The sequence below is a fragment of the Archocentrus centrarchus genome, chromosome 12 (genome assembly GCF_007364275.1).
Source record: "Archocentrus centrarchus isolate MPI-CPG fArcCen1 chromosome 12, fArcCen1, whole genome shotgun sequence".
NCBI classification, from domain to species: Eukaryota; Metazoa; Chordata; class Actinopteri; order Cichliformes; family Cichlidae; genus Archocentrus; species Archocentrus centrarchus.
The window spans coordinates 5,901,331-5,915,874 of NC_044357.1; the positions used below are offsets into that span (position 1 = coordinate 5,901,331).

General features: G+C 38.8%; 1 protein-coding gene across 1 annotated transcript in view; it reads left to right on the top strand.

The window, feature by feature from the left end:
* Positions 1-4,560: 4,560 nt before the first annotated feature.
* Positions 4,561-14,544, top strand: part of lamc3 (laminin, gamma 3) — a 118,577-nt gene continuing 108,593 nt past the window's right edge. The window contains exons 1-2 of the mRNA XM_030743155.1: positions 4,561-5,123; positions 10,786-11,090. Of these exons, the coding sequence (XP_030599015.1) occupies positions 4,739-5,123; positions 10,786-11,090 (690 nt within the window). The 5' untranslated portion in view covers positions 4,561-4,738. The remainder of the gene's footprint in view (positions 5,124-10,785; positions 11,091-14,544) is intronic.

Genomic DNA, 14,544 nt, shown 5'->3' on the forward strand with positions numbered 1-14,544 from the left:
ACATTGCGATATCTGTCTTTTTGGCACCGAAATGGAAGTGACAAGAGTGTTTTCTAAAGCTGTTCCTCGGTGATGCAGCTGTCACACTGACTCAGAAAAAAAAAAAAAGTCATAAAGGATGTGTACACAATGTACTGTATTTGCATCCTACCTCTTGTAATTGACATGGAGCTTTCAAATAGAAATTGCTTGAATGAAGTCACCAGAGTGATACTGACAAGTAGAGTTTCATGTGCTGTGTGTGTGGTCTCTCTCTCTCTTTTTTCCCCCCTATGTCACAGGAAAGCTTGAGGTAGATTTGTCTGAATGGTTACAAAACAGCAGGGGGTCCCAGACAATAGTATTCCCTCAGGTACTTTGCAGACTTTCCACCAAGTTTGTGCAGGCCACATGCTGAGCTTGTTCAGCCAACTCAGATTCTCGCCACAATTTCTGAAGTCAAGAATAAGACTCAGCGTGCTGATTGTTTTAAAAGACTTTTATTCTCAAGCTTGCCAAATGTGGTAAAGTAAAAACATTGCTCTCGTTTCCCGGATCTCCCTTTCTTGTTTGGTTCAGACGATACTCTCGCTGCATATTTGAAGGTTTAATACTTGTGCTCGTATCCTGTGGAAAAGTTGTCTTTCTGCATACTCATCAGCGTTGGTGAGCAACACTAATAACTAAATGAATTTAAAGTCTGTTTGCAGAGGTACTAGTTTCTTCATTACATGGCTGATCCACATGAATTTGAGCAGATCTGAAGCCAGTCTTACTCTCTTCTGAATCCAGTAGAGGATTTCACTGCAAATTGATGTGGTCCCTTTTTACTATGTCCTCGCCTGGGTACTGACAGAGCCTCAATAAATCAAGGCAATCACAACGAGATGGGAGAGACTTTGCCATAAATTCCACAGGGATCATAAATGTACAGAATCTAAACACATCTGTAGACGCTACCTGTCTCGCTCTGTTTCATGCTAATGGCGGTTTTCTTTTGTTGTCTTTTTCTCCATCTTCTTCTTGATTTCAAAGACTCCCATGTCAACATTTATCCTTTCATGATTTTAACAGTTGTGTCACTTTAATTCTTCACTGGCTTCTAGATGATTGTTCCACACTTCAAATGGAATTCAGAATTAGAAAAGTCATTGACAGAAAGAGGATTAGAGTAGAGGATACGCCATTACACATTACTTGGTTGCGCCTCTCCACAAACACTTGTTGCACTTGTCATTTGTGGGTCTTGGCCATTCCCATTTAAGGCAGTGGTTAGCAAGATGTAGAGCAGGTTCTGCATGATTCTGGGCATTTAAATAATCCTGAGGTTGCGGCAGAGTTTATTTTGAAATTTTCTCACACATTGGTAGCCTCACCTGAGAATAAAATTGAGAAAGGCTGCGGCAATTGAACCATCCAGCTTGTCCACATTTGTTCTTTTTTTAATGTGCACTGAAATATATATCCTGTATTATATACTATACGAAACAAAAAATTACATTTTGTAGCAATCTAGGTTAGACAAAAGTGACCAAGTAATTGAGTAGAACTGTTGGTTAGATAGGTTGAGGCCAAGTACAACCACTGATTACAATTATAGTTTACACATAGGTGTGTGAAGAGTTCCGTACTTATTCACCGAAGCAGTGGACTTCACACTGTTCTCATGTGTAGCCCTACAGATTTTTAGATTTAATACGCTCTCTCCATTTGCCTACTTTAAAAACCAAATCTGTGCATTTTGAACTTGGAAGGTCCTTTCTGGCTTTGACTATTCTGCACCCTTTTTACACAACATGTCCTCCAGTCTGAACGATTGTGTCAGTCGTTTGTTCCTATATGAGTGTTTCCAAAATGAGCATCCCTGCAGGTGGAAGGAGACAACGTAACCAGATATTGTGATGAGGTAAATAAACAAAGCCAAAATATCCTTCAGCAAGATGCTGAAGTACTTTTATGAATGGCCCTATGAGGCATGTTGTACAAAGCTTTCTCTGTGGCATTTCTCAAAGATATCCTTAAAAAGTCTCATTTAAAGTTTGCCACAAGCCACCTGGGAGACACACCAAACATGTGGAAGAAGGTGCTCTGGTCAGATGAAACCAAACTCGAACTGTTTGGCCACAATGCAAAACGATATGTTTGGCGTAAAAGCAACACAGCTCATCACCTTGAACACACCATCCCAACTGTCAAACATGGTGGTGGCAGCATCATGGTTTGGGCCTGCTTTTCATCAGCAGAGACAGAGAATATGGTCAAAATTGATGGGAAGATGGATGGGGCCAAATACAGGACCATTCTGGAAGAAAACCTGTTGGAGTCTGCAAGAGACCTGAGACTGGGACGGAGATTTATCTTCCAACAAGACAATGATCCAAAACATAAAGCCAAATCTACAATGGAATGGTTCACAAATAAACGTATCCAGGTGTTGGAATGGCCAAGTCAAAGTCCAGACCTGAATCCAATCGAGAATCTGTGGAAAGAGCTGAAGACTGCTGTTCACAAACGCTCTCCATCCAACCTCACTGAGCTCGAGCTGTTTTGCAAGCAAGAATGGGCAAGAATTTCAGTCTCTCGATGTGCACAACTGATAGAGACATACCCCAAGTGACTTGCAGCTGTAATTGCAGCAAAAGGTGGCGCTACAAAGTATTAACGCAATGGGCCGAATAATATTGCACACCCCACTTTTCCAGTTTTTTATTTGTTAAAAAAGTTTGACACATCCAATAAATTTCATTCCACTTCACGATTGTATCCCACTTGTTGTTGATTCTTCACAAAAAATTAAAATTTTATATCTTTATGTTTGAAGCCTGAAATGTGGCAAAAGGTTGAAAAGTTCAAGGGGGCGGAATACTTTCGCAAGGCACTGTAGTTCCCATAGTGTTTTCAGAAATCTAAGAAAATCCATAATTAAGTATTTCTTCTTAATTTACCAAAGAAAACTAAACACATTAATTTTAAGACGCCTGCACAAATGATCTATGAGGGCTTTTTAGGTTTTTTAAGGACAGGCTCTTTTTATAAGTTTTCACAGATCTTCAGGACAAGCATGCACAGAAAAACCTCAGCAAATGTTCCAGTAGGATAAAACTGTAGGATAATATATAATATACTATAAATAGTCCGGCCTGTTAAGGTTCAACACACAGGCACATCATGTACATTGTATATAGTGTTATTATTAGTAGTATTAAGGTTAATCTTGTTTGTTGATTTTATATATATTCTTTTCTTAATAGTGTAAATTATTATATCTTTATTTATATTTATAATAACTGCGGCTGCTGTTACACCCAAATTTCCCCTCTGTGGGACAATAAAGGCTGTTTCTTCTTCTTCTTCTTCTTCTTCTTCTTCAGTTAGTAACAGAAGATATTGCTGAAAATCTTTCCTCTCCTTCTCTGTAGGTTTGTATTTAAAAAAAAAAAAAAAAAAATTCTTTGCTAGGCACTCATGTTCTCATTGTACCTAATTTTCTACATCCCTTTGGAAGACTGAAGTGATTAAAGTTGGTCTTGAAGGCAAAGATATCAAACATTATCTAGTCTTATGGGATGTAGACTGTCCATACAAGTCTGGCTTCCCCTCATGGACACGGAGCTCTTTCGTACTTGCCTGCTACAGTTCAAAATTCCCTCTAATACTGAAAATGATAACAACCTCTGAGATAGCAACCTACCCACTAATGTAATAATGAAGATTTGGATAATGGAATGTGGCAGGCCTGATTTGTTCATTTAAATGAGTTACTGTAGCATTTACTTAGTTGTATGCAAGATGACTGTGATTAGTTAGAGGAATCCAAACTGTTCAGAGTGATTGATGTCACCCGCTGGTGTGTTGACTGTTATTTCATGCTAAAGTTTGGGATATTAGCATCTCGGTTTACGTACCTATATTCAGGCAAGACATTAGAGTTGGTGAGTTATCAGCTATCAGCTTCATTTTTGCAGCGCTGGAGGTTGATGCTTGAGTGAAATCAAACACTGATTGATGTTTTATAGGAGCCCAAGCAGTCAGTATGAATTACAAGGATATGCAAACCACTTTTCACATTTCATAATAGCTAGGTCTCAAGTGGATCCCGCTGCAAAAGCAGTGTAGCTCTTTCACTCCTCCATTTTTTTTTTTAAATAAATTGCCCCTTTAGGTCACAGAACTCCCCTGAGCAACATCCATTTATGAAGATGACCCAGGCCTGCTGAAATTTTCCAGACAGTTTCAGCACCTTCAGTCTTCCACTGTGAATCACTACAGTCAGCATTTATCAGAATGCCCCGCTGTGGGGCCAACTGCCAAGTACATTTTTCACTCGGTGGTGGAACAGCCTCACTGCTGCAATATTTAAATGGCTGTTACAGAATGTGTTTTCCTTTCAGATGACATTCTTTTACTCACATCTACTCAAAATCTGAAGCTAGGCAGGGTGCAGCGTGCCTATCGACCAGCAGATGGGGAAGTTTTATGAACTGTTTGATCCTCAAGCCCCCACCCCTGTCCCTCCTCTGCCACATGCTTCTCCTGAAGTGAGAAGTTCCTGCATAAACTTCCACTCCACAGAGAGAGAACACATGTGGGAGATCTAACAGAGGCACAACAGAGAAAAGCAGACAAAGAAACTTTTGAAGTGGACCTACTTCCTATTCCTGGATTGTTTTTCCTCAAATCAGAGTCTTTATGTTTGTGGATCTTCGCATCAAAGCATGAGTGTGAATGTTTGATTGTGGAGTGTAAATGTGCTATAGACATGGAGACATCATTTGCTGTGAGATCTCTTCTCTTTGCCCTTGTACTCTCATTTCATCTACACTTACACCTTGTTTGGGCCGCCATGGACTCCTGCTATGATGAGGAGGGTGCGCCAAGCCGCTGTATGCCCAAGTTTGAGAATATTGCCTTCAGTCGTGCTGTGGTGGCTTCAAATGTGTGCGGTTCTCCACCAGAGGACTACTGCATGCAGACCAGCTCAAGTCGTTCATGCCACCTCTGTGATGCGTCAGATCCAGACTTGAGTCACAATGCGAGCCTCCTGACAGACTTCCACAGGAATGAGGAGCCCACGTGGTGGCAGAGTCAGTCCATGTACTATGGTATCCAGCACCCCAATTCCATTAACCTCACCCTCCACCTTGGTAAGAGCACACATCCTAGGCTCAGTCTGAACCCTGAATTTTATAGTCTGACTTTCCTTAACTTGGACTGTAGCTTATGGTCAGACAGTCCAGCTACCTATGTCTAGAGTTCAGTTACAGTCTCTGTTACTGTAATGTTGTGTATAAAGTAATTGAAAGCTGTTCATGTGCACTGCATTTGTTGTTTCCAAGAAGAAAATATGAAACACAGCAGATGATTTGGCACTCTACAGACTGCAGATAGGTTCCAGTCTGGTGTGAATCTCAGAGAAATGCAGTACATGTTTGGTTTTTGTGCACTGAAATTGCATACCATCAGCCTTTCAGTTTTTTCACACACACACATAAACCCATATTAATGCATTATTCTGTGTATTTTGAGTCCTTTGATGGAGAAATATTTAATGCAAAACAGATGTGCAGAAGAACATATGATTTGTGTTAGGCAGCCTTGACTCTGAGGTGAATACTTTGGCCCAGACATGGCTTAGACCGTCAGTATTTGTGAGCACATATTTACAAGTGCATGTCTGAGAATTTGGGATAATTTATAATAGATGAGGAGAGCCTACATTTGCATCTGACATGCATACATAGGAACTAAGTAATGGTCTGCAGGCCCACAGTATCTTTAATTTAGCCCACATGCTGTCATAGAATATGAATCCATTCAAATCTGGCTGCCACTCAACTTATTTTAAGAATATGATTTGGCCCAGAACTCAACTTTGATACCACCACATCACACAGCCTTCGTAGACAGCATTGGCCACAAATCAGCTGTTATCTAACCTTTTTTTTTTTTGAACTTGACATCCACACTTTCACATGGTGTCATTATAAATTAGCATTAATCTTCAACTGCAGGTTAAATTCACAGCAAATACAGAGCTGACTGTGAATGAAACAGAAGCCGTCGTGTATTTTTAGAGAAATTGTAGGCAATAAGAAGCTTAAAATGATAATAAGAAGAAGAGGGGCAAACTGAAGTTAGTGATGCATTTACATAAAACACATTTGGAATTCAATAGATACTGTTCAGGCAGGTAAATTCATTTGCATAATCAGGGAATTTGTCAGGAAATCATGATAAACAGACACACAAGTTAAAAACAACACGGTAATCATGTTTTCCTTCTTTGTGTCCCCTTTTTCATTGAAAAAAATGCCTTTGACTCACATTTTGTGCGCTGTGAACATATTTGACATTTCTCACTCCAGCCATTAGCATCATTATCCCATTACATTACCATGCTGTGCAAAACTGCTGAAATCAGCAACAGGCCACATTTGTCACCATAACGGAATTAAAATGTGGCGATTACTGTTATAAAGCATTAATACAAATCTTTTTATGCAATTGTTTTCCCACTTCCATTTATTTTTCTGAGCTGGGCTTGCAAGCCTTCCTGTAACAGAGGTCTCTTATCATCGAGGATGTTCACACATGTATTTGACCCACGCTTAGTTCTCTTTGTTTCTATTCTAACGCTGATCTAATTTTAATTACTTTTTTATGCAGAAACTACATTAAGCACATTTGAGTCTATGTTTTAAAATGGAGATGTCCCGAGCTGTTTGATGCATCTTCTCTTTTGGTTTTATTCTATCTGCAGCAAAAACACAAACAATCCAAACATGTAATATTTTTCCAAATCAAGAGAAGTCAGCAGTTCCTTCTTCCTATATTATGCCATCGGCAGGTTGTTAACAAGACAGCACACCCACAAATCAGCCTACACAGCTAGCAAAACTACTGAAAATGATAATGGTTCTGAATACTAAAATGAGTTTTGTCTGTATTCCACTTAATATGAAAAATATACCTGGCAACTGAGAAACTCATACTTCAGAAAGGCAACTTTAGGGAAAGTTGATACTTTTCAGGTGCTGAAAGTGATCTTTAGGACGTGAGCAAAATCAATTTTTTTTTTCACATTTTTGTTGAATCTTTACTGTGTGCTGTTGTTGAAAAAAGTTGTGTTCCAACAGGTGTAAAGAATCATTTTTGAAGCTCAACTCAGTTTGCTCTGTTTAACTCTAATTGCATTGTTGGAAATTTCAGTACTATATAGTACAAATTTCAGTACTCACCTTCTGGTTTCTAATATAGAGGGGCACAAACGAGTAATAGCTACTGGTAGTCAATACCATTGCACAAAGAGAATTTTTAATGTAGGTAGCTCCAGTACATTCTCAGCTTGGGGATACAAGACAAATCCACTGGGGAAATGCCTACCAGTGTTCACATGCCTGCTTAGCAGGAGGGCTGGACATGAGGGCTTTGGTCCACCCATAAAAAGAAAACCACATGGATTTGAACTCAACTAAGGTTAAAAGTCCTTTCTACAGACACTGAAAAATCAGAATTGTTGGAACAACTTAATTCAATTATCTTAACTGGTAACACATGACTTAATTAAGTTATTTTTTAATTAACAAGTCAGATCACCACACAATATTGAAACTTAACTTGCACATTTTTACTTAAATAAAAACAGCATGCAAAGGGAACAGGTTGTAATTTCAAGTTGACAGAAACCCAAAAAATACCAACGTCATCAAAGCAGAAAGCTGAGTGAGAATCATTTCAAACACTGCATTACCTCAACTACAACTCAAATACCATTTTTACTATATATATATATATATATATATATATATATATATATATATATATATATATATATATAGTATGGATCTGTAGTGTGTTTGTAGTAGTTTTTTTAACTGATAGCAGTAAGGGCAGAACTTTATTGGTTCAAACATATAAATTTTCTTCCCATGTCCAATCTTCTCCCACTTCTGCTGTAGAGGGAAAATGGGTCCTCCCTGTTAAAAAAAGTTGTGCTTCAAAGAAACAAGAGACAAGGACAAAAAAAAATTGATGGCAGAAGCTGAAAATGTCAGTGCTCAGTGCATAGATGAACGGTTACATCACGTGCTCTGAAAACAGGAAGTATCTCCATCAAATGGAGAGTATTGATTTCCAATAGCAAGCAGATGTCTGACTGTGCTTTGAGGCTTTGTTGTTTATATTTTCTGGCTAGTTCTTTTCCTGGAAAAGGTGGCAATACTCCTGCTGCTGCTGCTGCTGCTGCTGCTGCAAAGGTATTTTCTTTGTTGCTGGAGAGTTTGTTATTCTTCAAACAATTCCAGCACCTACAAGTCTGTTTCCCTTAGACTGAACTGACCTTTGCTCCTTCCGCACTCTGTGCCAAATGTGTTTTTCTATACCCAGTGCCTTTGATGCTTCCATCATGACACTGTGTTCCTAAATGAATGATGATTAAGTTTTCACATTTTTATGTAACTGAACACCCCTAAATTTTGTATGTGTGGCATACTTTTGGTTCATGTGAAAACTCTGTGATCCATCTGGGTTGATGGTAGGGGGTTCTTTAGACATCACTGTTTTCCTCTGCCTTTCCAAACAAAACAAGCTCTCGCTGAAGGGAATGCAGGCAAATGCAGAGATGATAAACACAGCAGTAGGATGCAGGGACACACACTGCAGCCAGGTCAGAGTGGGTCTGTGGAAGAGTTAGGAGAAAAGGGGGAGTCGGGCTGCTTCAAGGGGAGTAAACAAAACATAGTGAGGAAGAAGGAGTAGAAAAGAAAAAAAAAATGCCAGGCGGTTTGCTGGTAAGGAATTGGGGTCAGGTTTTTCCCACAAAGACTCGATGAGACACACAAACACACACACACATTCTAACAGCACCCATTGATGTCTGCAGCTGGTTCTCATTCAGCTCAGTGAAAGAAAAGCAACATCCTGTCTCTGATGTAAAACAACGATAAAAGTCTGCCGCAGTTGGCATGACGCCTTCGCAGCCTGAGTATTGGCTCACATACGAGAAGTAATCCTGTCAACGAGTAAGAATTCATTTCAAACTCTGAGATATAGCGCGATTAGGGGGACAAATCTACTCATACGTTTGACCGGCGATTTCAAAAACCTCTTCTCGTAAACAGATTGTAAGCAGTCTGCAGGGCTTGTGGCGAGTTTAGTCTGAGCAGATGAGAGGAGCTGTGTCAAGTTGACATGGGTGACTCAGAAGAAGGCAGACATTGCACTTCTCCAGCATACAGCGCTCATTCTTAGCAAAACACTGTCAAAATCTCCACGGTGCGTTAGCGTATCTGGACAAAGCATTCAGAGCTTAGGTTTGATCTTTAATGCAAAAGATTCTAGATCGGCTCTGTAAAGTCAAACACAGCTGTTTTGCCGGGTGTGCTCAGCGACCCTCCTCACATTTACTACACAGCTGCAGAGCGTCTTTCAGGGAGCATGCTTTGTTTTTATACAGAAGATTACACACACTTCTTTGACCACTTAATGTTTTATAACTTTAAGAGCTTGCCATGTATAAATGTGTTTGCATGTCATTTAGAGAGTAAATGGTTACTGTACATTATGCACAAGGATTATAACTTATCTTCAGGTCCCTGTAATATCCCTGAAATGGTGAAATGCAACTTTTTGGATGTGTTTCAACATGCCAGAGATTGTCAAAACTGGACAGGTATTTTTTTTTTTTTTTGTTATTTTGCTAAATTAAATACAAAAACTAAAAATTCCCTCTGCTGTTCCCACGTAAACAAAATGAATATTTGAATGCACTCCTGAGCCAATATGGATCATGAATCATTAAACATTAAGCATGAAAACATACAAATATCATTTGCAATTAGTCTACATTTCATCACAGGGGATATCCAACAATTGCTCCGTCTTGTGCATCTTTTATGCTTCTTGCCTGAGTCCCAGCAGGGCTGAGCTCACCTCATGCAGTGAGTAAATGAAAGCTAAATGATCTTCGAGCTCCCAAAGGAATGATACCATTAGAGATTTCTGCAGAGACAAGAGACAAAGATGCCTAGCTCTGACTTGGCAGAAAAATAGCAACAGATGTCATTACGGCTGTAGCAGTGGATAGCATCCCTCTATGAATGTGCAGAGCGATTGAGACTTAGTATCTAATGATGTAGAAAAAATACCCCAGAGTGCACTGAAGAAGACTGTTAAGAGAGTTTCTACATGCTTCTTCTCATTCTGGTCTCAATATGACTTCATTTTGTGTCTACCCAGTTAATCCTCCACGATATGGCTCCAAGGTTATTGTTTGAACTGTCAGCAGTGAGTAAACAGGGGGGGTAATAACACCCCTCAATCAAAAAGAAGCATTGATTCAGGAAGAAGATGTCAGCTTTCTATATTACAACAACAGCTATCGCATTAATCAATGACCTCCCTCCTGCAGTTGTCCGAACAGGAAGCACTGTAAAGAAAAATAGCCCCTCCTGTCTCCAGTGCAAATGGCATTGGTATGGCAGAATTCATTCTTTTATAACCTCTTCCTATCGTATCACCACAAATGTACCTGGCGGACATACTTATTTAGAACCTATAATATGCTTTGCATTTCTTCAGTTACAATGCAAAACCATCTACAGCAGAATATGGGTAGATCTGCTAAATCCTCAACAGCAAGTCAAATGGAGATCAGGGTATATCTCCTCAGTTGTATTAGCGCTTTTTTCACATATTGAAGCTGAAGGTGAAATGTTTTCTGTTCTTTTTTTCATTCTCTACCCCTTTTTAACCTCTAAATATATGATTCAATTAGCAGTGTTAAATAGTTTACTTTGTTTTCCACAGGGAAATCCTTTGAGATAACCTACGTACGACTGAAATTCTACACCAGTCGCCCAGAGAGCTTTGCCATCTACAAGCGTACAGAAAAGGATGGTCCCTGGTTACCGTACCAGTATTACAGCGCCTCTTGTCAAAAGACCTACAGGAGGGACGCTAAAGGTTATATTCGCCCGGGGGATGATGAAAGGACTGCTTTATGTACAGACGAGTTCAGTGATATCTCGCCCCTCACTGGAGGAAACGTGGCTTTCTCCACACTGGAAGGTCGGCCCAGTGCGTACAACTTTGACCAAAGCCTGGTGTTGCAGGTGAGGATGCATTTTGTTGGGTGATATGTATACATGTAATGGCACTATTTTTTAATTCCCCCACACATTTTGTTTAACATACAGCACTGTGAAAACTTCTTAAGTCGCCCCTTTTTTCTTTATATTTTGCTGGGAAAATGAGAAATACATGCAGTGATTTATTGAAAAATAGAATTTGTACAATTCTGATGAGCTTGATGGTCAATATTTGATATGACCACCTTTATTCTTCCACACAGTCTGAACTCTCTTAGGTAAACTTGCTTGTAATTTCTTTAAGCAGCGTTCAGGAATAGTTCTCTAAATTTCATGAAGAATGGTACAAAGCTGTTCTTCGTTTGTTGGCTGCCTCTTGTTTCATTCTGTCAACATGATGCCACACTGCTTCAATAATGCTGAGGTCCAGACTCTGGAAATGTTTGTATGGAAACGTTCTTACCCTGCATAAAAAATTAGTTTGCATGCAAAATTACTGTGAGATTTATGAAACGTGTGCAGGCCTATTTGATCTCACCATCGTGCATATGTTAGTAAATCAGAATCATTCAGAGCCAACAGCCTTGCACAATCTCCACACAATTTGCATATTACCTTCATACCTCCCCGCCCCCATTTATCCATATAAGGAAACACGTTTACCTCCAGGTGAAGCAGGGAAAGTGGAGACGATGTTGTAAGAGAGAAGCCCACACCTCTAAAGCAAGAGATAATGAGAAAGTCTGATGGCAGAAAATTGAATAATGATGTTTGAAGTCCGAGGAGGAAGCCAGAAGAGGCGCAGCTTTCCAAAGTGTTTCCACAGGAGTGACGACAAGAAATAAATAACTAAATAAAAAGCGAAACTCAGGCTGAAATCACGGGAGTGCTGAATATAATGTCCCCTGAGACACTGGCTGTGGCTCAAGTGAAAAAAAAAACAAAAACATTTGGAATCAAAGTTGATGTGAAAAAAAAAACAGACTACAAGAAAAAGAAGAAAACAGGTGGAGGACAAGGACCATGTGATCTGTCTGTCCCAGATAACAAACTCACTGCAATGGAAAAAAAAAAAAAAAGAAAAGATCTTCCAGCATCTGTGGGATAGAGCTCAGAAATTATACTGTGATAGAAGTCGTTTTTAATTAAAGATAAGAACAGTTAAGATACGATAAGATGAGATAAGGGGTCATGGAATATGTTAAAATTAAAAAGGCTAAAGCCTGTATCTTTCCATTTGGTATGTTTTATTTACATGCATATGGTGGCTTATGGTGTTTTGGAAAACTATAAATAATGACCAAAAGGCAATAATAAAAATAAGAAATCGTTATTATTGTTATTGTTAGTAGCAGTAGTAGTGGGACCTCTAAGTTTTATCCAAGGTACAAACAAATTCAGGTCTGAAAATACTGATAAATTACAGGTTTGTGCATTTGTACAATGCACAGATTTTTGTGTACACGCTGTTAATAAATAAGGCCCGGTGTTATACTAAAAAATGAAGCTGTTGTCAGTTTTCAGATGGTATTGCATGGTGGATCAAAACCTGTTTGTACTTTTCCATCTATTTTGACAAGATCATCAACACCACTGGCTGAAATGCAGCCCAAAACCATGACAGAGCCTCCACCGTGCTTTACAGATGGCTGCAGGCAATCGCAGTTGTTTCTTTCTTTCTTTTTTAGGCCTGACACTTTTTCTTTTCTCCTCTACTTATCCGGTTTTCCTCAAATCTTTGAAGTGTACACTGCAAATCATGCTGCCATTAGCCAGGTTTTTGCCCAACAGCTCTCGTTGGTGAAAATACTTATACTATTTTATGCCTGTCAAACTGTGTTATCTTTGGCATTTTTTTTGTAGATTCACCTAAAGAAATGAAGACTAAATTACATGTTTTTGTGACAGGCTACTAGTAACAAAGAGCCTAAAGATACAATTGAAAATATGTTCTGTGTCGATGCAACGGCGATTTCTTCCTTGAGTTAGGTCAGTGTTCAGTGATTTGCCAAACCAAAAAAAATTAAATTAAATTTAAAAAATGAAAAGAAAAAAATCCTTTGCACAGTATGCAAATGTCATTTTTCACAATGTTCACAACTTACTAGACAGCCGTTTTTCTTCCCTAATCTAATCATATGCCGTAGCAAAGTAAAAGAAAAAAATATATGAAAATACTAATTTATTCAAAAATACATATTTCTCATAAAGGGCAAATGTTCATGCAGATATAACAAGAAAAACAAGTATTTGCTTCCTTTTGATGCATTACATTGATGATAATCCATAATGGGTGTTAGCTTCTGCTTATTTTCTTTTTCTTGGAGGAAATGAATATATCTAAATGTGAAAATTTAATATGCAGCAGCAGTCTTCTCTGGGTATAGCAGCTGCTCGCGTGATAACAGCGTTAGCAACACTGCATAACTTGATGTAAAGTTTATAAGTGCATGTAATGTTCCCGGCCTCCTTCAAGCACTGATTTTATCAAAACCCCTCCACTGCACACACTTTCACACAAACAAACATCCTGTAGCGATGCATGTATATGCATGCCTTCAAGCCTTTTTCAAAGCAGCTGAAGTGAATTTAATGTTATGTTTAGCTCTGATTAACATTAATGAAGCCTTGAGAGGGCTGTGCTGAATTAATGGAAGTCTCTTGTGGGTGAGTCGGGGAGGGGTGGGCACAGTAAAGCGTGTCTAAAAATGAGTAAATAAAGTACTTTATGCAGCCACTCCTTTTGCTTTGATGGGGCTGTGAGTATGCATGCACGCATCTGTCCACGTGTCTCCTATATTGTGACTTAAGTTCAACTTCATTTGAAAGGCATTTAGAGAATTCCTTCATTATTAATTATTGAGGATCAGAAAGCCTCAATAATTATTGTATGTACTAAATACACACAAGTAATTGCAGCAAATTAAGTTGTCGATTTAGGACAGAGAGATCCTACAAGACTAAAGGAACCATATGTGTCATCCATTACTAATACTATTAATGAAGATGTGAAAAAAGCATGTGTGTGTGCCTAAAAATAGTGGATTATGAAAAAATAATATTAAAAAAAGCCAGCCAGGCCAGGCAGTGGGTCCTAAATTAAACAAATAAATTTTAACCAAGAAATCTCCAGGACTCAAATGCAGCTGTGTTTTTGTTTTGTTTTTTCACCAAAAAAAAAAAAAAAAAAAAAAAAAGCACACACACTGAATAGTGGCGTTGGTGATGTGTTACAAATGTGACAGACCTTGTGTTCATACTTAACATACTAGGTTCGAGTCATTATTTAATTTGCAGGGATGATGTTAAATGGAGCATTTTAACCTGAACCACAATCTTTTCCTAATTGTAATCAAGTTTTGTTTTGGTTTGTTTTGGGTTTTTTTTGTGCTTGCATGCAAAGCAAAAAAAAAAAAAAATGACTGTAATGGAAATTAATCAGCAAGTGAAAAAGAAAGGGGGGGTACACACAATGGTC